We start from the raw sequence: 24,979 nt of genomic DNA, 5'->3' as shown, positions 1-24,979 counted from the left end.
CATTGTCAGGCAGTGATACAGACCTGACAAAACTATTCACACTGCATTTCAGGGAAGAAGGCATTTGTGTTTCATGTATTGCCTTTCATAGCACTCATTGCCCAAAGAAACTATTACTAAATACTGAATCTGTTACTAAGATCCAGGTGCATGAATATGGGGCCATACTGGGGGGAACCAAAGTGACTGCTTCAAAACTGCCATGAAAAATGTATCTTTAAGAGGGTGAAATGCATCCTTAAGGAGACAAGTGTTAAGGGGAAAGAAGATGAGGTGCAGCTACTTTACTGGAATGCACAGAGCAATTCTGCCTTTCTTTTATTTTTTTAGCCTTTTTTTTTTTTCCTGCCTGTTTTATGAAACAATGGAGTAGTTACAGCAGGTGTAGGAGAACATCTGTGAAGCGTGGAGGCTGCAGATGTTCTGATACATATTTTTGCTTTGTGTGGCTGGAAAGGGCAACAAGAAAATGCAGCATTTCTGGGGTTCAGAGGTGTCCATGGCCAGGAATCTGTTTTATAAACATACTGTCTCTGCCATCAGATAGGGAATTTTCTAAGCCTGGAAAACACCGTCTCTTCTGTAACTTAGTGCCCACTTCACTATATAGAAGACTATTTGTGTGGTTTAGTTAAGGCAATTCCTAGTTTTAAAAGTACAAAAGCTAGGAAAACTAATTTATCCAGGTGAGTTAAAAACTCAGTCTTATGTATCTGATGTTATAGTAATGCAGAGCACAGTAGTAGCCATTTCATTAAAGCCTGTATTGTCTCGTGCAGTGGGATGGGATGAACACCTACCTTACCACTTCAAATTTTTACAGCTCAGTACTAGCACTTTTAAAATGAATGGCTGCATGCAGAACATTCTGGACTCACTGCTTTACAGAGAGGCAAAAAATCACTGAGCAACTGACGGGCAGCGGCTTGTGCCGCTGCCCGCAACACACTTTGTGCAGGAGCTCAGCATGTTCTTGAAATGTGAGAGCTGCTGCCTTCATGGGGAGAGCTTGTTGGTGATAATGTTGCCCAGCATGTTAGACTATGGCTTATAGAGTCTGGGCCGATTTCCTTTTTTCTCTCCCCTCCACACAGCCAGTTGAAGCACTGGTGCAAGTGCCTACGGCTTTTCCTTTCCCCATTGACACAGCAGAGCAGAACCCTTCTGTATAGCAACCTGTCGCACTGACACCAAGAACAAATGTTGTGTTGCTTACTGAATACTGGAAGGTTGTAACTAAGAGAACAAGATAGGTTATTTGAAACAGTGCAGAAATGACATGTGTTCTGCAGCTTTTGCTGCCTGCATGATAATTATCTTGTAGCAAGTGCTGTTCCTGGTTAAAGATTCATGACTGTCTCTGAGACTGCTCCCGCGGGCCTGCAGAATTCCAGCCTGCCTGGCAGTAAAGATCCTTCTGGCCCCTGTCCCTTATTACTTCCCTACCTAGAACAGATTTTGCCTCTAACATGTGTCAGAATTTGGGGAAGATTTGACTGCTAGGACAACGGTAAATTGGCATCATTATCTGGGTCCTATTATATGAGATACATGGCTGTAGTATATTTGTATTCTCTTGAATTGGTATTCCTTCATATGCACACAGGCCCCCAGTACCCGGGGATCATATCGCACCTGCGTATCTGCTGGAAAACAGAGCGTGCCCATGTGCTTGGCTGGCAGGATTGATGCTTCCAGCCCGCGCAGCAATTAATGCGTCCTGATTCTTTGTTCTTTTCATAGGCATGGATGCTCTTACACCATGTCCGGAAGTATTGAGGTACTTCTGATGAATACTAAAAGTAGATAAATGGCAGGAAACAGTACAGTGGAAAGGGAAAGTACATTTTTTCCCCACCACTTCTTTAGTGTTATTGGCATGTGATCAAAAGAAAGGACTGACCTGATTTTCCGCAGTGCTCAGCACCCACACATCCCAGTGAAGCTGATGAGAAGTGCAGGAGATTACTGTTTTTGAAATCAAGCCCAGAATATGACTCATAATGCTGTGAAGAAGATACTTGACAACTAAATGAAAATATATACAGATAGAAGGTACCAAAGCATTCCTATTGAACACTTTATTGTGAAGTAACCTTTTGAGTGGCGTTGCTATCACAAAGCTACAACTGTTGTACAGCTTTTACAACAGTTTCATTGAAACAGTATCTTCTGTATTTTAACTAAAGCATCCCTATACGTAGAGAAAACAACTGCTCTATGTTCTAATCACCTATATTTTGAAGCAGGCCTTTGCGAGATCCCAGCCTCAGCTCTGGCCTCTTTAGGGCAGAACTCATTTGGGCTCAGAGTTAAGCGTGCACTCGATGTTGTGGTCTGTGTGCTGCTGCACACTGCTCCTTCAGTTAGCTGTATTGCTGTGTCTGTAACACAGCCTAGATGTCGAAATAGCGAATCTTTCCAGGGCATGGAGGAGGAGGAGGCACAAAGCCAACTGGGCGAGGTACCTTGTCATGCTGAGCAACCTCGGCAACTGCTCTCTTTGCTACAGATTTTGCTGAAAGCGCGGCAGAAGGAAATTCTGAAGAGATGGATTCAGATGCAACAGGGTTATTGTGGGAAAGCCTGAGGTTATGGTTTGTGAAGCCTTGTACAACACTGGGCAGCAGTCCTGCCGATGTACCTTGACCTGGATGAAAGTAGGTAACTCCAGGCTGGAAAAGAAAAACAGTTTGTGTTTGTGTTCAGTGACTTGGGGCTTATAATATACAGGTCATCGCTACGTTACTGGGTACCCTGCTTCTAACTACAGGCCTCCAACCCAGGTACAAAATGTTCCTGACCATCACAGAAGTTTGATTGTCATTTGAACACAGAACCCAGGATCTCCTTTAAAATATCTGGTGGATCGTAAGCACCAAATTCTGTGCTAGGTGAACTTTCAGGGCCACCCGTGCAGCTGGCAAAACATTCAAACTGTCATATTCTTTCTTTTGTAGACCTCCTAGTCAGCTGATTACTGTTGCATTACCAAGAGCGCTGGTCTGTAAGAACTCCACTGCCAGCCACCCCTTCTCAGACCAAACGGAAGTTGAAATACCTGGAGAGCCCTCCAGTCCAGTGCATGTAGGTTTCCCTTCTCTTGCTATAGTAGGGCAGCTCAGGGTCCCTAAATTCGGTCATGTCTAAGGACTACTAGCAAAAACCCCAGTTGACTACATCTACTATAGTGGGTCATTTATATTTCACATCTCTCATCCCCCTGGATGAGCAGAGCTTGGTTCCCTTTGCCCTACCAGATGTGGGAAGGTCCCAGATGTTTAGGACGACAAACCGTGTCAAACATGGATGGCAGAGGTGGCAATTCCTGACACAGAAATCCATAGGATAATCAACAGCTACCTTACCTTGGTTTTAGGATATAAAGTTAAACTCAAGTAATCACAGAGAGCTAACTTGGGGTTAGCTACAGTGAAAGGGGTAAACTCAGGGCATTTGCTTCTGACAGCACTGGTTGGCCAGAATACTCTGGAAAGGAAGGGAACATCTGGAGTTGGTACCTGATGTCCGTAGAGCTGGCAATCCACAGTGAGGTCCTGTGAGGGTTTTATTACCCTTGTTGCTTTGCAAAAACCATAATCCTGGCAAAGCAGAACATAGTGAAGAGAAAATAGTTATAAAATAGAGGAGATTTGCATTACAATTTTTAGTTTCAGTACCCTTAGAAGTAGCTACGTGTTCTCATGTTTTATCTGAATTGTAAAGTGCTTGCTTTTTAGTCAGCTGGATTCAAAAGCCAAGCTGACTAAATGCATAACCAGCAAATAAGTGAAACTCCTGTATTCTTCTAGAGTAAGATCCTTTGTATGTCTGGATATGAGGAAGGGAAAGGGAATGTAGGTAAAGGATTCCCACCCATTAAAACTGCTTAGGACTCCATTCCATCACAAACAAAAGAAGAATTTTAGCCTGATGAAGTATACAGTATAGTTCTCAAGAGCCTACATATCAAAACAAAGCACGCTGACATCACTTGAATTGTTGGAAGGTGAAACATTTTGCCATTTTGTTACGTGTTTATGTACTGTCCAGTACAAATGAGCCTGTTTTCCTCAAGTGCTCATGTTAAGAAGAGTAAACTATAACCTATATGCTGTTGATTAAAAATATTTTGTGTTAAGGACACTTTTGTCCTCCAGCCTTTTTGAAGAATATTCAAATACATCGGGATTCAATCCAGATGCCTCAGAGAGAAAGGTGTGATGTGGCTTTAGGAATTATATATTGAAAAGTGTGTCATGACGGTGTATGACTTTGGCACTTTCATCCTCACAACGGTCTATTCCTGCCCAAGCACAAGCACATCACAGCGTGTGGCTTTTCTGCCTCGGAGCTGGCGAGATCAGGAGCGATACGCTGGCGTACTCACAGACTGATCGTCGGGCAGCAGTTGACAAGCCGCCACATTATCCTGAGCTGCTGCTGCTGAGCAGTTCGTGGCACCCACAGCAAACTCAACGGAGACGATATGCGCCGGTGCATACTGATAAAAACAGGAGAATTGTTTAAGTGACTGTGCACTGTGAAACTGCAGAGCTGCTGAGAAAAGATAAAAGGCAAATGTTGTGGCTTCTAGCACGGCATCTCCCACTCAAGTCAAAGGGAACCCTGTGGCTTAAACAACACAAAATGCTTGGGAAGTCAAGAGGAATTCAGTAGAACAAATTAGAGCAAGCTAAATCTGTTTGCAGACATAATAGTTGGCACTGCACAATCACCACAGAAGAATTAGCCTGTTTACATGGAAGGCTAGACATAGTTCTAGCAATTACCTGGGCTGTGGCTCTTCCGATCTCCAGGAGTCTGAGGTGAGCCCCCGTGGTTCTGCTGTTGTGGCTGCTGAGTGCAGCTGTCACTGTTGCCAATACCTCAGTGTTATTCAAACTCTCCAGCAGTGGACAGTCCGGGCACAGCTGCCCAACATCTTCCCTGGAGTCTGCAGGAGGAACCAAACAGATTAAGTCTTGATCAGCCTGTAGGTTGCTTTGAAAGGCCCATTCAGTGACCCATTCAGTCACACAAAAGCCTGTTTCATGGTTTGTCCCAAATTATAGCGCAAAGATTTTTTGCGGTACAGACTACAGATGGCACTATTTCACACGACTTTTGCCATTCAAGACTTTCTGCAAAGCAAAAGTGCTGTGGACTTCAATAGCACATTATTATGTTCTTACTCAGGTTTGAATCAATTCTCCTCCTGGAAAACTATCCATGACATGAGTGAAAAGATGTCTCAGCTCACACAAGTAATGGTGGAAAAATGAAGATATTTTAATTTATTGGAATTGTGTTTTGAGTGTGTGTTTTTTTCCTTCACTCCCCAGTTTTGTAAATAGTACTGACGACATGTTGTACAGAGCAAAGAGATCTCAGACAGAGCATGCAGAAGAGAAATTCTGCTCTCCCGTGGCAATATTGAAAATGCTGGGTTTAGTAAATAAGCGAAGGGGTTCTGAAAATCAACAAGAAATCAAATTATTGAGGCTAAACTCCTGAGTGAAAAGCCCCAATACCAGCAATGTGTAGGTCAAATCTGGGACTTGCTCCCCAGGTACACTTATAGTATCTTAATTGGCATAGTAAAGAGGAGGAAAGGGAGAGGGCTGTGTTTGTAGGTGAATGAAATCAGAAAAGGGGAAAAAAATACTTTCAAAATGGCTGGGTGTATAAAACTCATTAAGTGTCATTCTTTATACAATATTTATACACGGCACTTGCCACCATTTTAGAATCAGAATAGCTAGTGAAGTGTAACAAGTGTTATGATAATACTCCAGCCTCTAGATTCAAACCTAAAGGAAAGAAGTCTTTACCTGCATGAGAGTGGCATTTACTAGCAAGTACAGAAAACTTTCCATCCAGCTTCTGCAGTTTGACATCACAGTCCCCCTCAACTGCCTAGAGAGACACAAAAATCAAAGAGTTACATCGTTTGGATAAATAGGAATATCTGAAAAGGGCAACTATTACTAAATTCAAAAGAGCAGGTCCTGGCTGAGTGTTCCTGACAAAATCAGCGTGATTGCAAAGGCACCGCGAGGCGTGTCCTGGTGCCTGTGATTTTGTAAAAGGCAGAGCAGAGCTGCAGAATTTGGATCCAAATCTGCATCTCAAAAGTAGCAGAAGTGCCAAGGTAGCCAGATGATGGGCATTTGCTTCAGGTTCCTCTCTTGTAAAGAGCAAAGAGTATGCATAGTTGAGAATTAAGACCTTCTGTGGGGCTGTTTGATACCATTCTCCCGGGTCTCGGCCGGGCAGTGGCCATGGTAACAGCAGAGCGTGCGGCCTTGTGCGGGCTGGCTCACACACAACACTCCGAGCAGGGAGGAGACGTCAAAGGCAAAGCTGGAGTCACTGGGAAGAGGGAACAGTGAGAGTCACCTCCCCCGCGATGGAAAGTGGGATCTGAGCCCTGGTGAATACAGGGGTGGACCATGACTCAAATTTAGTCATAGGCTCTGTGAATTGGCCCTATTCTAGAAACAGCAGGTTGAAATTGGCAATTGCTCACTCCGCTTTCTGCTTAGAAACCAGAGCTGCCTGTACTTGGACAACACTTCCACTGCTTTTGTTAGGGGAAGCTTTTCACAGTTGGATCATGCTTCCATAAGAACAAAATATTTGAGGCCAGTAAATTCCAGCTGAGCATTACTTTGAAGGTAGAGCCCAGTCTGAAGGGAACAGCTCTTCTACAGCCTTGACTAGGACTAGCTGGCTGGACTTGATGGAATTTCACCACCTAACACCCCACGTGTAGGCAAGGGAAGGCTGAGTTTGCATAGATTCACAACCTGTCCTCTCTACAGTTTGCAACAAGGCAGTGACACCTGGGCTGACCACGAAGGGCTGAGTCTGGAGCCCCTAAGCAAGGCCCCATGAACTGCTGACAGTGATCTGTTCTCTTCAGGACAGACGTGAAAGAAGTCCAGGGGTGAAATCCTTCACGACATGAAGGCAACTGAATCAACAAGGCAGTTACAAGTGATTGGGTGGTTATAGGCTGCTACAGTGATACAACATTTGCTTGGACATCTCACTGATGACAACCTGGCCTCTAACATCAACGTACTGAACATGCACCTTCAGGCCAAGCTAGTGTTTTAGATACTTACATGTTCTGCTAAGCTCCTTATTGTGCAATTTGCAAGCGGTGTGGGGTTGAGAATGTGGCACTTGGTCTCTAATAAGTCAAGTTCAAGAAATATTATGTCATTATTCGGTCCCTGGAGGAAAACAAACCAAAAAAACAACAGGAATTGTAGTAACTACTTTGTAAAACATCACCAGATTTCTTCTCTGGGGCTGCATTGTGGTCTCTGTTGCTGACTGTCATTGGGTAGCTCCACATATGCACAAGAGTAACTGAATAGGACCTTACTGTTTAACTTCATGAAAACAAAACCCGTTATTTTTAACCGGAGTAAGTCAAGATAGCCACATTGGTTTTTTCCAGCTAAGGAACTGGCCGGTAAATTTTGGAAAGTCCAGCCTGTCCGTAGTGTATCAGTTCTCTTATGTTAACTTGATGGTATTTTGTCAGGCAGTTTTAAAAACAGCTGGCTTTGTTGATGAAAAGCTTTCTGTTTCTATAACCAGATACCAAATAAACACTGGTGCACCTTGGCCTGTCCCATTTAGTCCCTTGGGATTACACTGAATTGCACCAGCTAAGTTCCAGCCCCACTACTCATGTTCATGAACTGCAGGATCTTTTATGGTTGTTCCTGAACCTTTTCAACTGTAACATAAAGGTGTGAGTGGAAGGGCAGAAGTGAGGCTCCCGAGCTCCAAGGTTGACTCTGAGGTTTGAGTCATGAGTGATTCTTTTTAAACCAATGAAGTTATTTTAGTGTAAAAGTATCAGATATGAGCAAAGCAATGTCACCGGTGTTTTTGTGGGGGTAACTGTGGGCACACTTCTGATCTTATTAATGTCTGGTTTAGTCTCTTGTAAGAGACTTTGGTATCCTCTTGTAACAGGTAGAAAACACCCATGGAGTTTCATTCGTGTTAATATTTGAGACCGTTTTCAATGTTTTGAGAAAATCAAAGGTTTTGAATGGGGGCATACATTGTGTTCATGACCATTTCTACAGCCTTTCTAGATGACTACAATGATGGCAATTGATCTTAGTGAAAACGAGACTACAAGCCACAGTTACTTTCATTCAGCTTCCTTGTCAGCTCAATGGGATATAAGGTAAAATTAATGCCTAGCACAAAATCACTAATAGCATGGAATTATGATAGGTATGCATTTAGCAAATAAATAATTACCTGCATCCCGAAGATTATCCTCACAGTTTTTCTCCAGATTAGCTATTGGGCTCATGAATCAGCACTTTGAAAGCTCTGCCCTAGCAAGCATATCTGTAAACTGAGCCCTTTCTAGCATTGTAAAAAAATATCTGAACATTCCTCTCTCCCCTCTCAATTCTGCTATTTGAGAGACAAATTCCAGTGACCCGGATTCTCAACTGCTACCAGGTGGTGTTGCCCCATTTAAATCAACAGAACCATGTTGATTTACCCCGCGTGAGGATACAGCCCTTGGCAGGGCTTGTTGGTCATATCCAACCATCTCTTCTACCTACAAGCTCCTCACTTACCTGGGGCACCGTGCGGATATTCTCGATTCTGTTTAAGGCAAACTTGTATCCGTGACGACTGTGGCCATTAATATAACTCACAGCTACTTCAGCTGCTGCTTCAGATTCTGGGTCATCGCAGCCCAAGGGAGCAGGGGGAGCTGCTGGTGCAGCTTTGTGAATTGGAAGCTGAACAAGCAGTATTAAAGCTACTAGTGCCTTCATGGCACCTGAGAAAAAACCAATCCCTTTCAGAAATGAAGATCTAAGGATACTGTTCAGATGGTAGCTAGGCAGCTAGAACTGCGGTCCCATTTATATAGTACATACCGCAGACTTTGCATGAGCGCATGTCTGATATTTGTCCCAGTTCCAAGAGGCATTGCAAACAACAAAAGAGAAAAGTAAATGTTAGGACATGAAGCTGACCGATTAATATTGGCCAAAGTAAATTTTATCAGGTAGGATATTGCAAAGTCTGCTAAAGCAGCTAAAGAAGAAAGCGTCAGCAAAAAGGTAACATAATTTTTAGACACTTTTCTACCAACAAAATACAGCACATGCAAGAGGAGTATGATCCCTCCTCTTAAATGTATAGAGAGGCTAGTGCTAATTGGGCTTTCTTGTAAACAGGACACATTCTGTTAGGGTCCAAATCTCACCAGACACCAGTCTAAATTGTGAGATCAGTAACATGATAAATTAACAAATGGAATTTGAATCAGTTCTAGGGATCACACTGAACAGTAAATGTAATTATATAGCAACTATTGCTACTGAATTCATTTGAAATAGAAAATGAGACATAGTTTCTAAATCTTTTGCATCAGGTCTTTGTTTCTCTGAGCAATCTGAATACTTCCACTAATTCCGGGAATTCTGTTTTGCAAAAAAAGGCATCTTGTAGAAATTTTTCTGGAATATGTTGTACAGATTTGAGAATTTGGCACAAGATCCTACAGGGCACAATAGAGTTTTAAGGGGAGTGTTGCTGCTGAAATGCTCAGGAGTGCTGGATCCCGGCTCATATTTACATTCACAATGTACATGTTTGCAAAACAGTAACTGGATAACAAAAATATTCTGTGGAGCAGAATATAGCTTCTATGATGTTCCAGCATTTAATGTCTCTTAAATTAAACCGTAATAACTCTAGATCGACTAATAGAAAAGTTTTTTCCTGTGAGGATTTCAGAGTAGGTTTCTGTGATCCTTTTTACGGTGGTGATCAGGCTTCAGACTAGTAAAAATCCCTTTTGGGTTTAAAATATCTGAATCTCTGTTGCAATTTTCAAGGAGTTCAGGAATTAGCTGTAGATTTGAGAAGAAAAGGAGGACTTCAACATATTTAGAAGCTCTCACTTTATGTAAGTATTTCTCAGCTTGCAAGATAGGGCGAGCGGGGCTAAAAGATTTGTTGAAAAAAGCAGTCTTGAGTCATGCCTCTCTCTTCTAGAATCTGAAAATATGGAAAACAGCATAAATAAAATGGTTCTGTTGGACAGATTAAGTGATGAAGACAGAGAATGTGGAGGGACTAAGATGATGGAATAATTTCCTTCAGTTACGTGGGATGAGGTGAGTTTTGGACAGTAGGATTTGCATATTGAAGACATTCCTGGGGAAAAGAAAGGCTCTTTCCCTGTCTCTTGCAGTAAAAAATTGCTCTGAGCATGATTCATTTTTTCCCCTCACTGAAAGCAGGTATTTAGCATTTGTTCTGTGGTGCAGATGATCATTTGTCATCTTGACTTTGGCCTGGAACACTTAAAGGATGATTGTTTGGTGTCCCAAAAACACACTCTGAATGTTCCTTGTGGGTATCTTTTGAATTGTGGCAAATTTCTTTAGAAAGATAGTGGTTTGCTCTCTACTTTTAACCCACAGTTCAGTTTCTAATCCTTGAATCTTTTAATTCCTTTTTTCCTTTTCTGGTATGAAATGTTGGGGTAAACTTGCAACAGGTGCAGACTGAAGTTGGTTTTCAGCCCCCTAAAACTGCTGGCAATGCTTCGCCTAGAGCAGCCCAGGACAGTGTTTGCCCTCTTTGTGGCAAGGGCACTTTGTTGGCACACGGTCAACTTGGTGCCCACCAGAACCCCCAGGTCCTTTTCTGCCAAGCTGCTTTCCAGCCAGGTGGGCCCCAGCATATATATTCATGCTCTGCAGATGCAGGATTTCAGACTTCTTGTTAAACTTCATGAGGTCCCTGTCAGCACATTTCTCCGGCCTGTTGTGGTCCCTCTGGATGGCAGTATGACCCTCTGGTGGATCAACCACTCCTCCCGGTTTTGTGTCATCTACAAACTCTGCCTCATCATCCAGTAAGGATGGATCCAGTAAGATTGGACCCCACTATTGACCCCTGGGGTGCACCGCTAGTTACTGGCCTCCAACTAGACTTAGTGCCACCGATCGCCACCCTCTGGGCCCAGCTATTCCGCCAGTTTTCAACCCACCTCAACCCACCTCAATCCATCTCACGTGAATAGTGTTACACTTTGGCCCCAGTGAGTTAGGTTGCCTGAGACACTTGACAAGGTTTCACTGTGATGGAAGTAGAACAAGCTGGGTTTACTGCCCCTGTTATATAAAATACAGTATCGATTCTATGCTCAAGAATTGAGGCTCCACTGAATCTCAGTTCTTAATAATTCATATAAACCACAATGGAAAGGTGAGTTGATGGTTTTCTTTTTTGCTTTCTTTGCTTTCTTTCTTTTTTTTTTATTTTCTTTTTGGTTGGATGCTTAGAACAACTGGTGATGACTAGAAACTTGCTGCCCCTGCTCAACCTCATCTGGAAAAATAGCAAAGAATTGCTTCCATAAGATGTCAAGTTGACACCTTCCTGAGCTTAAAATTTGAACAAATGAGACAAGCAAACAAATAAATATCATCTTTTTAAAGCTTCAGATCAAAGTTAAACACTTGTGGGGATTTCTGAGGCTCTCTTTTCAGATTACTAAAACGTCATTTTTTTGGTAAAGCAGACAGAACTGGTCCAATTCTCTGCACCACATCAAAAGATGCATTTCTGAGCAGTCAGGCATTGTACAGTACTGCAAAACTTAATCACCTCTTGCTTTACACTTGATTAAGTGCATTACTTTTGGATCATAGAGTTCACAAGATATTGGAACGTCAGGGCTGTCTCCCATGTAGACATCACCTACACAGAAACCTGCACACTAAGGCAAGGAAATGTCTGCAGGGAAAATGTCAGATAGTTAAAGTGACCAGTCTTGCCAAGGCAGCATATTACTTTCTTAAATGACAGTATAATCAGCATTTAAAACTAAAGTGTATGAAAACCCATATAGGGCTGGGAAAAACCTCAAGACAAATTAGACTAATTGATTTGCATAATCTTATTGGCCCCTTTCCACTCCGTGGGCAAATCTTCAGCAGATGTAAGCTGGTTTAGATTTACTACAGTCCAAGTCCCCCAGTGTCCCTCTACCAGAAATTTCAGGCTGTGGAAAAACCCATTAAGTCTCAACAGTTTTATCAGATTGTAATATTATATGTTGAATTTTTTTTTAATATGAGAGTCTTTAATGGAAGGAAGGCTGATCACATACCATAATTTGCTGTCGTATTTGCAGTTCAGACATTTCTTACTGTAAGGAATAAAATACGCAGACATGGCATCTCATTTGGGAGCTTCTAGTTTTGGGTGCCCAGCTAGAGATTCCTTTTGGCTCAGTTTTGCTGATCTTAATCTCTTAATGTATATTTAACTGTAAAATGGAAATAGCTCATTTCCATTTTGCTCCTGTCTTCTGAAATAACTCACTGAATTTTGAAAAATGTTTCGATATCGCTAGGTAGAAGGATCTATTAAAAACTGTTGAGGAATCTATAAGTCAGGCAAACCAGATGCCGGTCAGTAAAAGTTTAGGGATTTGTGGATTTACTGGAGATGTAGCAGGATTGAGAGGGTTGAAATTCAAGCTTCCAGATTTAGTCCTCATTATTTCAGAGAAATTTTGTTTGCGGAGTTTCTTTTCAAAAACTCCTTTTTATTTTTTTCCCTCTTTGAAAGGGTATGAAAATTTGTCAAAAATTTTGAAATTTTACTGCAATAGAAATTCTAATTTTTTACCAGCTCTCCCAGACAAAGCCAAACAAGTCTAGTTCTGTTCTGTTCTCACTTGTTCTCTTTTGCTCTTCTATTGTCTGTGCCACTGAAATACTTGAGTGCCTTCCAGAACTACATCAAGTGACATAACCAGCATTTGTTACAGGAGAGTCTGTTCTCCTTCTCTTCCCAGTGGGAAGATTATATAAGATGTTTTGTCTTAGTGAAGTTTTTGATTGATCTGAATTTTCCTACCCATTCCCACATTTTTCCTGCCCTGTGCTTTGTTGCAGTCAGTAATGGGCAGTTTTCTGAGCTGAGGGTTTTCAAGCCCCTGTATGTTATGCTACCCCAGTATCTAAGACCCCCCTTCCTAAATTTTTATACTTTTTTATCCTGTTATCAAGGTCAAAGTTATTTATGTTGCCATGCAACTCTTAACAGTGGGATATTTTTGCTCCAGCCCTGCAGGGATGTCATGGTTCTCTCAGTATCGTGCCTGTGCAATTTGATGGGTGTGGGAAAGCTGTGCTGGAGATGGATAGGTGGCAACTGTGAAATCAGAGATTAGCAGCTACTGGAGTTTTTCTTTTGGCTTTATGTCCTTATGCTATAGTTTGGACTTCCAGCTTATTTGGGTACGTCATCTCAGAACCTAGAACAAATAAAGCAAGATACCTGGGAAGAGACTGCAGAGCTGAACAGCAGGAGCAAACAGTGGATCAGACAACAGAAGCAGAGTATTTTTCACTGAGTAAACAGACACCCCACAGTTGAACTGACCTCTCCGTGTCTCAGTGAACAGCACGTCAACCTAAGTGAATTTAAACCCTGCTCACTATGAGCACCAGTGACTGTCCTGGCATTACCAGGGTATCCACAGGCACACATCTCCAGTTTAAAAAGGCAAACTGAAACACGCCACATTAATTTGTACTAGTTACAGGGATGTTTGAAGATGTAAATGCACAATTGGTCTGGATGCTGTCATGTCCTATGATGCTGTTAGTCTCTTTGATGGAGAACTCCACATGATAACTCCACATGTTACCTTCCCTTGCTGAGTTAAATCCCAAAATTGAGAGGCAAGTGTTAGGAAAACCTGCTGTGCTCGCTGGATTCCCACATGCTCAGCTGCAATGACATATTTTTGATGTGAGAAACCAAGTTCATTCTTGGCACTGTAAGTAAGTACTTTTTCCACCAAGTTTCATTCATTCTTACGCTGTGGCAGTCTAAGGACATGAAGTCATTACCTACTTATACTGGGCTACTGGTTTGGAAGCAGTGTCTGTGTGTCCATGAGGAGGCTCCTTGGCATGAGGGACAGGAGTGTCCACGCTGTGACAGGCAGGGCTGAGGAACGGCAGGTGGGAGGATGGCAAACTGATCCGCTTTCTCATCTTGGAGCACTCCTTCGGGGCGTGACAAACTCAATCAACATCCCAGTGAGATTTACATAATTCTGACAAGCAAAAGTGGTTTTTAAAAATTAAAGTTATTTATTTTTAGTGAGGCAGATGATGAAGGGTTTTTTTTACGGCTACATGTCCCTAAGTCATCAATTTTTTCAACTCTTTGCTGCTGCCTTCCGGCCACATGGCTAAAAAACTGGAACTAAGATGGGAAACATGAGACCGACATTTTAATTTAATAGCATGGATGTAATATATTAATAACACATTTTCAATGGGGGAAGTGGGTCTTTCCAAGTTAGTGCAATTTGAAAGAAATTATATAGACATGCCTGCCTAAAGAGTTGAAATTTTGCATGTCAGACATAAAGTACGAATGACTTTTATGACAACAAAGTAGCTAGACTTACAGCTTTCCTCGCTTAATTTATACAACATCAGATTCACAGCAGACAGGGACTCCAAGCTGTCAAGAGCAATAAACATGAGGCACCTTGAACAGACACAGGTGCCCAGGTGACCTTCTCCTTAGTGTCTAAAAGAAAGGGAGATGTGAATGTTAAGCATCATGGGCTGATTAAAAACAACAGCCAGTGTCACATTTATATAAAGAGGTACACATCAACACCTTTTCCTGAATTTGTTAAGTTTTGTGATGCTAAAGGAGAGAGAGCTGTGTCTTTGTTTACATTCAGCCCAGAAATTCTGAACCTAACAGTGATGTTAAATTCTTTTGCACTTACAGGTTTATGAATAAAACAGGTAAAGATAACTCAGAACTGCTTTGATGAAGCTACAGGATTTTGTAGCGGATATCTCAGCCTTTCCATCTGGCATATCCCCTCTGCTGTTCTGTTGAGCATCATTGGTCTCAATGGGTTTCTAATTTTTCTGTTAATCCCAAGGGGATCTTGGGTCTTTTTGAGTCCTCTTCTTTAACATAGTCCGTCTGGGTCTACATCATAATCTTCCTGCCAAATATATATGAAATCCCTATTTTGTCTGTCACTATAGCTCCAAATGTTCCTATATGATGATTTCCATATGATGACCTCCTCTACAGCCCAACCACTGATCCTTCTTCCTGTGCCAGTCTGCTGAGTATGTCACATTTCTCCAGGTGGTTCCCCATTCACGAGAACATCGAGCTCAGTTTTGTCCTCTCATCTGCAAGGCCCTGGCCAAGACCTTCTCCTTCAGCTGGGCATCACCTCATCCCCTCTGCCATCACCTTCTCTTTGAGCCATTTGGCCGCGTCACTGACAGATCCATCTCTTTCACTCTCTTCAGAAAGAATCCTGTTTCTGAGCTCATCCTTGAGGCTGTCACTCTCTGAATTCTCACGGGGACTGAAGAGCTGCCCCATGTCACACTATCTACAGTAGCGCGCTACATGACTTTTAAACCTCTGTTTATTATACAGAGGGCTGCACTTTCATTGAGAAGTTTTTAGGATCCCACAACTCAAAACATTTGAAAACCACCTGAAATGGGGATTTTGTCCTCTTAATTTCTCTTTTGTTAGGTATTTGCCTAATCTGTCTTTAAGAGCACATGTGGCAATGCCGCTCTAGGGACAGCATTCTCTTCTTTGCTTATCAGGATCAGTTTAGTATTAAACGTTCCTTTGAAAATGGATGTCTCAGCTGGCCCCTTCCTAACTCCTGCCTGCATGCTGGTGTTTGTATGGAGAGAGGAAAACATCCTGTAGTCCACACACACATCTCAAAAATGAGACTGTCCTTGAGATAGCCGGAGGAAAGCCTTTCGCTGACAAAATGGAACACATAATATTTATAATACTTGTTATAGAACAGGAAATGAGGTCTAGTTCATACACTTGGAAACCTGTGAGTTCCTAACAGAAAGGTTGTTAATACTGCTGTCAAACATTGCTATTTATCTTGCTGTATAACTCACCCGGAACTCAGCTGCAGTTGTAAGTGTGCATTAACACTGAAGTGTAAGTCTTTACTAGGATAATGGTGTGGCAATTCCCGGGTACTTTCTGAAAGGAAACGATCTTTTTTTTTTTAACTTTTCACCAATAAGGATGTAGTAGATGCCATTTGCCTCAAGTTTAATGAGAAACAATTTACTTCACTGAATGAAGTTTGGTGTTTCATGATGATGCAAGTGAAGGACTCAATTTTTGAGAGAACTGCTGGGTGTTGGTTAGAAATCTTGCAATCTGAAATCTCAGTCAGTAGGAATTTCCAGAGGAAATAGTTTTCTGAGTGCAGCTGAAGTACTGCTAAAGATTATTGTGTAATGCTGTGTGTGTATCATAGGAACAGGTAGAGACAGAGCACTAAAAGGGGACTATTTTCTCGGGATTCCTAACTATTGTCACTGCCCATCTGTTTCTTGGCTTTCGATACACCCCTTCAAGTTCTTGAGAGTCAGGTATGTGGGACAGGCTCACAGAAATGCCAGTACAGATGGACAGATGCACTACAAGTGCTGTGGAGAGCTAAAGCACCGTTGCAGGGAACTGCTGGAGACTATTTGTACACAGAGAACCAAATAATTCATATTCCCTGCTCTGTAATCAAAAGCTGTTCTTGGCTGGGGGAGATTCCTACAACAACATTCTTGCCTCCCCTTGAGAGAGGGAAGCCAATGATTATTCTGTTACCCTTCATTATCATTCAGTGTGGTATAAACTGGCCAGGACTTGAACTCTCAAGTGCCCAGGAGGGCCAGTACATGAATATACCTTGTGTCAGCAGAGGCCATTTCAAATAATACAGATGATGACAGATTGATGTTGGTAGCTCATTAGGCAAAGCACTGACCGAGACATCAAATTCCTTTCAGCAAGAATATGGCTGGACTGTTTGCTGTTGTGCATTAATGGAGAGACACATTTTTCTTCTTTGATTTCTTTTGCTTCCTGCTTCCCATGTTTGCATCAGACAGTGCCGCTATCAGATCTGTCATCATGTTTGACTTTCCTAATGTGAACAGCTGTGCCAGAAGAATCAAGGTGTAAAGCTAAACCAAATCTGTAGATACAGTATATATAGTACATTTCAACAAAAGACCTGTGTTCACAAGCCTCCTGTGGCATACAGACTTTAATATAACACTTGGCTTCTAGCTCATCTAGATCCAATAGTACAATCTTCCCACCACATCTGAAAAGATAGAGAACAGATTTCTGAAACAGTGTGAGGTGTATTTAGATTGCTGCCTCCTTTATAAGGTAACTCCTGCTCTTGTGGCTCATGCTTTCACACCTTTAGGGCATGCTGTAACCCGTGTGGTTAAGGTGGTAGACTGTGGGCCAGATCTGACATTCTGCCTCTTCCTTAAGAAGATGGGGAGCAGTCTTCCAAGTAGCAGACGCTGCCACAGTCCCCTACCTCCCTGTCACAGTCCAACAGAGGAAGCCAGGTGACTTCTGCTACCATCACCTTCCTCCTCATCCTTCTGTCTGGGGGGGAAGACAGAGCGGACTGGGCAACTTGCTGCAGAGAAGAGAGGGAGGTCCAAGATTTAGTGTGGGAAGGAACCCCCAGACCATATTGGGTCCCTGTGCCCAGCAAATACCATCTAGGCTGGGGGCTAAGTAAGGGTAAATACATCTGAGGCTTGTTGGCCACTGTGACTGCCCAAGAAGATGGGCCGGTGCTGATGACAGAAGAGCAGTCTGCAGCTGCTGAGGGGGACTGCAGAGATGCGATGGACAACCAAAGGAGGAAATCAAAGCAAGGAGAGGAGCAGGGGAGTATTCAGCAACTGAAAAGATGCCAGGGTGAGGATGGGTGCTAGAATTATTGAGTCTCTGATGTCTGCCTGCTGCAAACAGCTCATTAGCCCCTGTTGATCCGGCTTTGTTGTACAGCATCATCTCTGGGGGTTCTTTGCAGCCGTGCAGTTCTGTGCCTTTGTGATTCAATAAGTAATCTTACAATACACTGGGTACTTTATCCTCACAGTCGATTTTATAGTCAATGCTTTTCATATCAAAAATGGTTTTACAAGCTATGTGGGTAATCATCCCTTGGAGGCAGGAAGAGACAAACATTGCATTTATACAAAATACAATCATCTTGGAATAAACACCACTGCCGTTCTAGTATGGTAAATGTCACAAATGGACCTGATTGCTGTGGTACAAAAATGATCTTTTAAAGTGAATATGCATTTTTCCCTGTTTACTATGATTTGTTCTGCTGTTAAGTCCTTGTATATCAGCTGTGGTCTAAGGTATACCCATAGAGTAAATTGCAAGGCTGGTGATCAACCGCTTTAAAAAGAACTGGCTTTAAATAAATTCAATGAGAAGTGATGATATGGGGCAGGAGTCGCCTCTCAGACATTTCCCACATCTCAGTGTTGTGCTAGACATCTTAAATGAAAAGATTAGTGTTAACATTATGTCTAATGTTACTAAGCTGATGATTCACATATCTTTTATTGATTTCATTTGAATTGAGTTAGTAGCTGTTGGTTTGGTCTTAATTTATATAACCAGTGGCCAAATGCACTGTTTTCTTAGCAATTCTTGCATTACAGAGAGTTAGATGCAGTGACAGTAACTGCGCCTGGCAGTCTACCATCTGGGTACATGCTAATAAAATAATCATCTGCATAATTTTGGAAGTCATTGCAGATACTAGGGGAAAAAATGTATTGGATTTGATCTGAAAATTGCAGGCAGCCCAGTAGAATAATAATGATACAAATAATTTCCCCTAAAATCCTGGAATGGTCTCTGGTGGGATTTGTTTTACATGCATCATGAAGCTGCCTATGTTAACTTTGCTTTGATATCAAAGGTAAATAGAGGGTGAATGATTAAATCATTTCTATTCAGTTTTGCTGGAAGTAAAATTTAAGTCAGAATGAAATTAACAATTTGTGCTTTATATTTTGACAGTAATGAGGGGGGAAAACCCTTTTTTCTTGCATCACTAAATAATAAACTATTAAGGCCTGCAGGTCTCAGCCACAATTGGACCCCATTGTTAGGATCAATATGCACTTGTAAGGAAAAGGCAGTTTGCTCTCCAAGGAATATATGCTCTTTGGCTTCTTCCGCAATTTGAAATCAACTGTAACTCCCCCCAAAACTGTCTCCAGATAAATACAGAGAAAGTCATAATTCCTTAGGGATTATGTCTCTGTGAGAAGATATGTGTGGCTCCCACACATTAGCACCACGCTTCATTCAGGAGTAACTTCCCCTGCTCCGGTCCAAAGGCTCTTTCTGTGGCTGGAGCTGAACACAAAACATCCTATTTGGTGGCAGATATGGCAACACATTAGGTTATTTCTGAAACAGCTATTTCCATATTCAGTTCCCACTCTGTCCCCATCCAGTTTATCTTCACCAAAAACACTAGAGAGGGTGCAGCAGGGCCTGTGGAAATACCACAGGGCAATGGGCCGGACTGGATGGTATCTTGGGTAGAGAAGAGGGGACTGGACATCTTCTGCTATTTAAGACCTCAGATGCCACAAATGGAAACTTCCCAGCAGCTGGATTCTGTGAAAAGAATTGTGGAAGGGAAAGATAGGAAAGCCCATTAAATTCCACTGAAAATAATCAGGTTGGAAGAGCCAGTGCCGAGAGGTTTTGTAGATATTTTAAGAAACATTTCTCACTTACTGGCTGGGCTTTTAGCCTGTCACCTCAGACTAGGGACAATGTGGGATAGTGAATGCTAAAGATTGTACTCAGGCTTTTGGGTGATGGATATTTAAATGGAGAGCCTGAGCTGAGAAAACAGTTTAGCCGAGTTTGAAGGGACTACAGAGTGGAAAATTACCAAGAGCAAAAGAGATATCAAGACAGTGTTAGACAGACTTGCAGAATACTATGGGAAGCCTGTGGTAAGAGAGAGGGATGGATGAACAGGGTTTCCTGGAGCAGGGGTTCAAGTTTGCTGTGTAGCAAAGGTCAAAGAAATTGGACCTGAAATCAGAATAGAAGGGTGTCCATTTTTTTGAAGAGAAACTATTAGGGCAGAAGAATCTGAGCCTACAAACAAAAAATGCATCAGAGTAGCTAGGAACTAGAGGAGGTGCTGTGTATGGGGTTAAGTACATGTTACCTGCAGCCAAACTCTCTTGACGCTTAGTATTTTTAGTCGTCAGAAAACTGGAAAATCTGCACCAGTGACATGTCCCAGAGAGGCATATTCTGGATGCAGGGGTTCGTACCTTCAGTGGGATGGTGAACATGCTGGGAGAAAATCAAGGAGCTGGCGCAAGTAGCAGGTGCTAAGCTCTGGGCTCAGGAACTGCAGCTGCCAAGTGCTGTGCAGACACGGCTCCCTGCTGCAGACCGAACGCCAGGATCCACGCCTGATGCTTCCCAGCCGCAGCAAACTCGGGGCAATCTGGCAGATGTCCATCAGAGGTACTCAACCACATCTGTGACACTGTGACAGGTCGGAGAAACAGGGCAGGTGTGGAGAATGGAGCAGGCTCGGTTCCCATGTCTGCCCCTATGGCATGGGTTGACGTTACCGGTCGGCTGATGCAGCCGCAAGCTGCCGCAGGAAGGGGAGGTCCCATCCCCTGTTCCTACCACAGGCTCTCACCCTTCTCTGGCATTCCTCTGTCATCCATCTGACCACGCGGTGAGGTGATGCAGGGAGCTATGCCAGCAGAAAATGAATCATTCATCGTGGTGAGGTTGGATCTTTGGCAGATTAACTCCATGAGTTGGGTTAGCCGAGATCCAACGAGCGGCTGTGCTGGCACAAGGGAAACGGCGGCGGCCAACGGGAAACCTGGATAATCTAACCAGCCGAGTCACTGAATCATAAAAATTCATTTGGAAGGGATCTCTGGAGATCATTTGGGCAAACCAACGACGCAAAGCAAGACTATCACCGGCATTACTATGGTGGTTGGAAGCACCGGCTGTCCCAGCTTCAGCTTCTTTGCATGTGAAATAAGAGTAACCCCACACTGGGGAAGCTGAATAACTGCTTGGTGATGTGTCTGGAGATCTGTAGGTGACAAGTACTGCCTTAGCATGAAGGACTTATGAGACCACCCAATGCTGGTGGGTACCCAGGACAGGAATTGTGTTTTTCCTGGCCTTTGTGTAAGGTTTGTGATATGGACGACTGTTTTAAGTGCAAGACTGGATTTGTTCAAATATTAAGACTTCTAAGCACAGCCTATGGAAAAAAATACAAGCATATGTCATTGGAGAGGGGATGATATACACAGCCCTAAATACTCATCTGTTTCCCAGTAGGTTTAAAACCAGTGATTGCCTGGAAGCTATTCCTGATGAAATAATGGCTGTCATGTTTGTCTACCTAAACACAATGATGTCAGAAAAGAGAGACCTTCTTTGCTTCTTTGTAGCAGCTATTTGAGACTAGATCAGTTATAACCAGTTTCTTCGAAAAAAATATTTACTTTTCATCAGAAGTTTACATAACATGTTCTCCAAAGGAACAAATACTGTGTTTCAGCATAGTTTGAAACATGGGAGATGGAAAATAAGTTAATGAACAACGTTTAAGTCAACATCAAAGCACTTTCTTTCTCTAGTAAATACCCAGACCGTCATGCTATGATGCAATAAGGAGAAGTTCATGGTCAGTCTCTTTCAGCTCACTCTTTAGTATATTTTTGAAACCTCCTGAAAAATCCTGCACTGGCCTTCAAAGAGTTAACTGTACACAGGTAGTATTAATGCATATATACACATTAGGGTGAGCCTAATCTTATTAGAGAGTTCCAAGAGAGAATTATATTCAAATATTACAAAAAAATGAAAATGAGAGGAGGAAGCCTTAGAATCCTCTCTAGAGGAAGGAAGGTGACAGATACTGTGGGGTTCTCGAAAAAAGAGGACTGCCAGGCTGGCAAAAGGACAGCAAAGGGAGGAAGAACTAAGAAATGCCAGAGCTTCATGATGTCAGGCCATGGCAGGGGTCTTGCCTGCGAGTCGTGTGCTGGGAAAGAAACAGAGCTTGGTTTCCTTTCTGGGGATGAGGATCCCCCCAGAGCAAGCCCACACTATTTGGGTTCAGACCTGGAGACTTGCTGGCTGGTGGGAGGACACTTCAGCAGCTCAGCAGACCTGAGTATGAGCTGACTACAGGACTGAGTCCTGGGAAGAGCTAGACCTCTGTAGACATGCATGGGGAGTTTGTAGTCCATGTAAGGACAATTCCTGTCCATTTGAGCTGCTGGGAATGGTGCATAAACCTCTTGCTGCATCTCATCACCGTACCACACTCTGTAGCCTTGTTCCGACTGTAACAGGAATTAGCAGCAAACCACTTGCATTCCCCTTCCCTGAAGAATATAAAAGCACTGGCAGAGGTAGAAGAGAGAAAATATCACAGCAAAATCTGGAGAGCTCTGTGCACTTTCATGGAGGGAAGCGGGCACTGGGGACAAGGCACTTTTTGTCCTGGGACTATGTCAAACTGGGGACATGAAATAGTTTATCCCAAGCATTATCTAACAAATGAGCCAGTGGGGCATAGGGCTCGTGATTGGAGAACAGCAAATAAAAAATTTCCTGTATTTACAAGTAGCAACAACAGGGTTTCTAGACTTGTAACGGTAGCATGTAAGGCTTATGAATAGTGTTTGGAGGAGAAAAATGTGAGAGAGAGGATAGGAGGGAGAGGGAGGGAAAGTGGAATAAAATGTAACAAGCTTTTACCAATGTTGAGTCATGTCACACTATTATTTTTAAGATAATCCATTTTCATAGCCAGGGAAAATGTGGTATATCTCTTAGGCTTTAGTAAGTATCTGATAGTTGCCATACAGGGAATTTATTACTAAAGATGTTACTTACATGTTACAGTCCTCTGGCTAAATGGGAGCCAAAAATATGTGCTATAAATACAAAAAGTATCAGCTTGGAGGAAAGCTGATAGTGACACTTCCCAGATATCTTAGATTACTCTTAAAACTGCCTTAATATTTTAATTAATGTTCTCAGCACATGGGTAGGGACACATTTATGCAAGTTGCTGGTATCATTTAGAGGGCACCATTAATAAAGGACGATCAGGATATGCTGCACAAAGGGCCAGGTGACCTTGGGAAGTGGAGTAACAGAAGTGGGGTGAAACTTCACAAAGAAAGAAGAGAAAAGCCGAGCCTCGTGGTTGGGAATGTAGTGCTGTAAGCTCATCAGTAGTATAAATGAGGTCACAGGAAAATGTGGGCATTTACCCTAATTTCAGGATGATTGGACTATTAGCATGGAGCATGTGGAGGAGAAATGCAGTGCCTGATGGTGTCGTGAGGAGAAGCAGGCCAGGGAAGCATTAATGCCTTTGTCCAGGGAACCGATATGATGTCTGCAGTGCCATACCCTGCTCTGGTCACCCCACTCGGGAGGGAGCTCCAGTGGCGGTGGGTGCAGGAAAAGGCTTCTAAGATGAGCAGAGCATCCCTTATACAGGAGCAGACCAGGGAAGTGTAGATCTTTTATTTTGGAAAGCAAAGACTAAGACAGGGTAACAGCATAGAGGCCTTTTTTATTAACAGTACAGCCTGTCAGACATGTCACTAAAACCTGGACAGACTGAACAGTCTGTCTGTCTGGAACAGAGCAGTTCACCCGTGCTTCCACAGCCTGCGTTTGTGTTGTGCACTGATCTGGAAGCCCTAGGCATGGGCTAGTCCCTGCAGGCCCAGGAATGGGCCTCGTTACAGCAAGGCCAGACCTAATCAGGCCCATCTTCAAAAAAAAAAGGAGAAACTGTAGAGATGAGGAATGGCAATGTGGAGATAATTCCATCTCCCCTGTGTGGGAGGTGGCGTGCACTGACTGCAGAACTATTAGATATTTGTCTATGTATCCTTTAAAAAGGAGAGTTAGAGGATGCTGATAAAACAGCTAAATCTTGAGATCTACTGCAAAGGCTTGTTCAGGTCTGCCATCACAGATGGGTAAAACAACTGGATATAAAGCCATGTGAACGTACACGGTATGTAGAACCCATGGCAAGGAGTTTTAATGAAGTGTGCCAATGAGGGTGTGAACCTCAGTCAAAGGGCTCAGAGTTGCAGGGGAGAGGCTGGATTTCAGTCTCCATTATTCAGAGCTGAATCTGGAGTGACTGTGCCCGAGTCAATGAGGTTATACCAGTTGGCTTCCAGCCCAGTAGTTTGGTTCGCTTGACCAACTATCTTTTCACCTTTGCTCACAAACAGCAGCAGATAAAAGTTGGCCTTGTCTGTGCTCTTTTTGGTGACTTAATCCCCAGCACAGGCTTACTTATCAGCCCTCTGTACACAAGGCACAGTTAATTGGCTCAGATCCACCCGAGCGGAAGGAAGTCCCTGGAGCTATGCTGATTTTCACCAGAAAATGTTCTAAGCTAGCCACACGATTTCCTTACAGAAAAGAGCTAACTGGATTTTTCAGTGAGGTTAAATTAGTGATAAAAGATAATTCTTTCCTTATTTCATGAGTTGGAAACATGTTTATCATGTGAGTATTTGCCGGGGAGGTGAGAAGGTTGTTCCCAAGCCATTGGGATGTATTTGTTCCACCTCCCCTGCTCTCTGAGACCAGACTGTGTTTCGGCTGCAGCAATGTGGGTCCACCCCTGAGTTCCTGAGTGTTGATGTCACAATCCCTGCCTAAGTGGTCTCTGTTTTTATTAATTTTACCTTACAAGGTAAATAAATAATCTCGAAAGATAAATAAACAGCAGCATGAAAAGCATGGAGACACAAATGGCTTAAGCTGCAATACTGACTTCCGAACAGTAGATGGTACTAATGCATCTCCAGTAACATCTTTCTGATGGATTTGAAAGGCCAAAAGAGGCTTAGATCTGAATCCACTAAAAATCATACAAGCCAAAGGCTGTAGAATATCATCTCCTCAACATCAGAGGGTGTTTAGTAGCCCA

General features: G+C 42.8%; 1 protein-coding gene across 1 annotated transcript; it reads right to left on the bottom strand.

The window, feature by feature from the left end:
• Positions 1-2,311: 2,311 nt before the first annotated feature.
• Positions 2,312-8,834, bottom strand: AHSG (alpha 2-HS glycoprotein; the record flags this gene model as incomplete). Its single annotated transcript, XM_082056113.1, has 7 exons — positions 2,312-2,675; positions 3,522-3,602; positions 4,391-4,504; positions 4,794-4,957; positions 5,835-5,919; positions 7,134-7,244; positions 8,631-8,834. The coding sequence occupies 7 exons, from the start codon at positions 8,832-8,834 to the stop codon at positions 2,397-2,399; spliced, it is 1,038 nt and encodes a 345-aa protein (XP_081912239.1). The 3' UTR covers positions 2,312-2,396.
• Between the last annotated feature and the right edge of the window lie 16,145 nt (positions 8,835-24,979).

Source organism: Streptopelia decaocto, assembly GCF_964273445.1.
Source record: "Streptopelia decaocto genome assembly, chromosome: 6".
NCBI classification, from domain to species: Eukaryota; Metazoa; Chordata; class Aves; order Columbiformes; family Columbidae; genus Streptopelia; species Streptopelia decaocto.
Note: the sequence above shows the minus strand (reverse complement) of the source record. Positions and strands in the feature narration are given on the sequence as shown.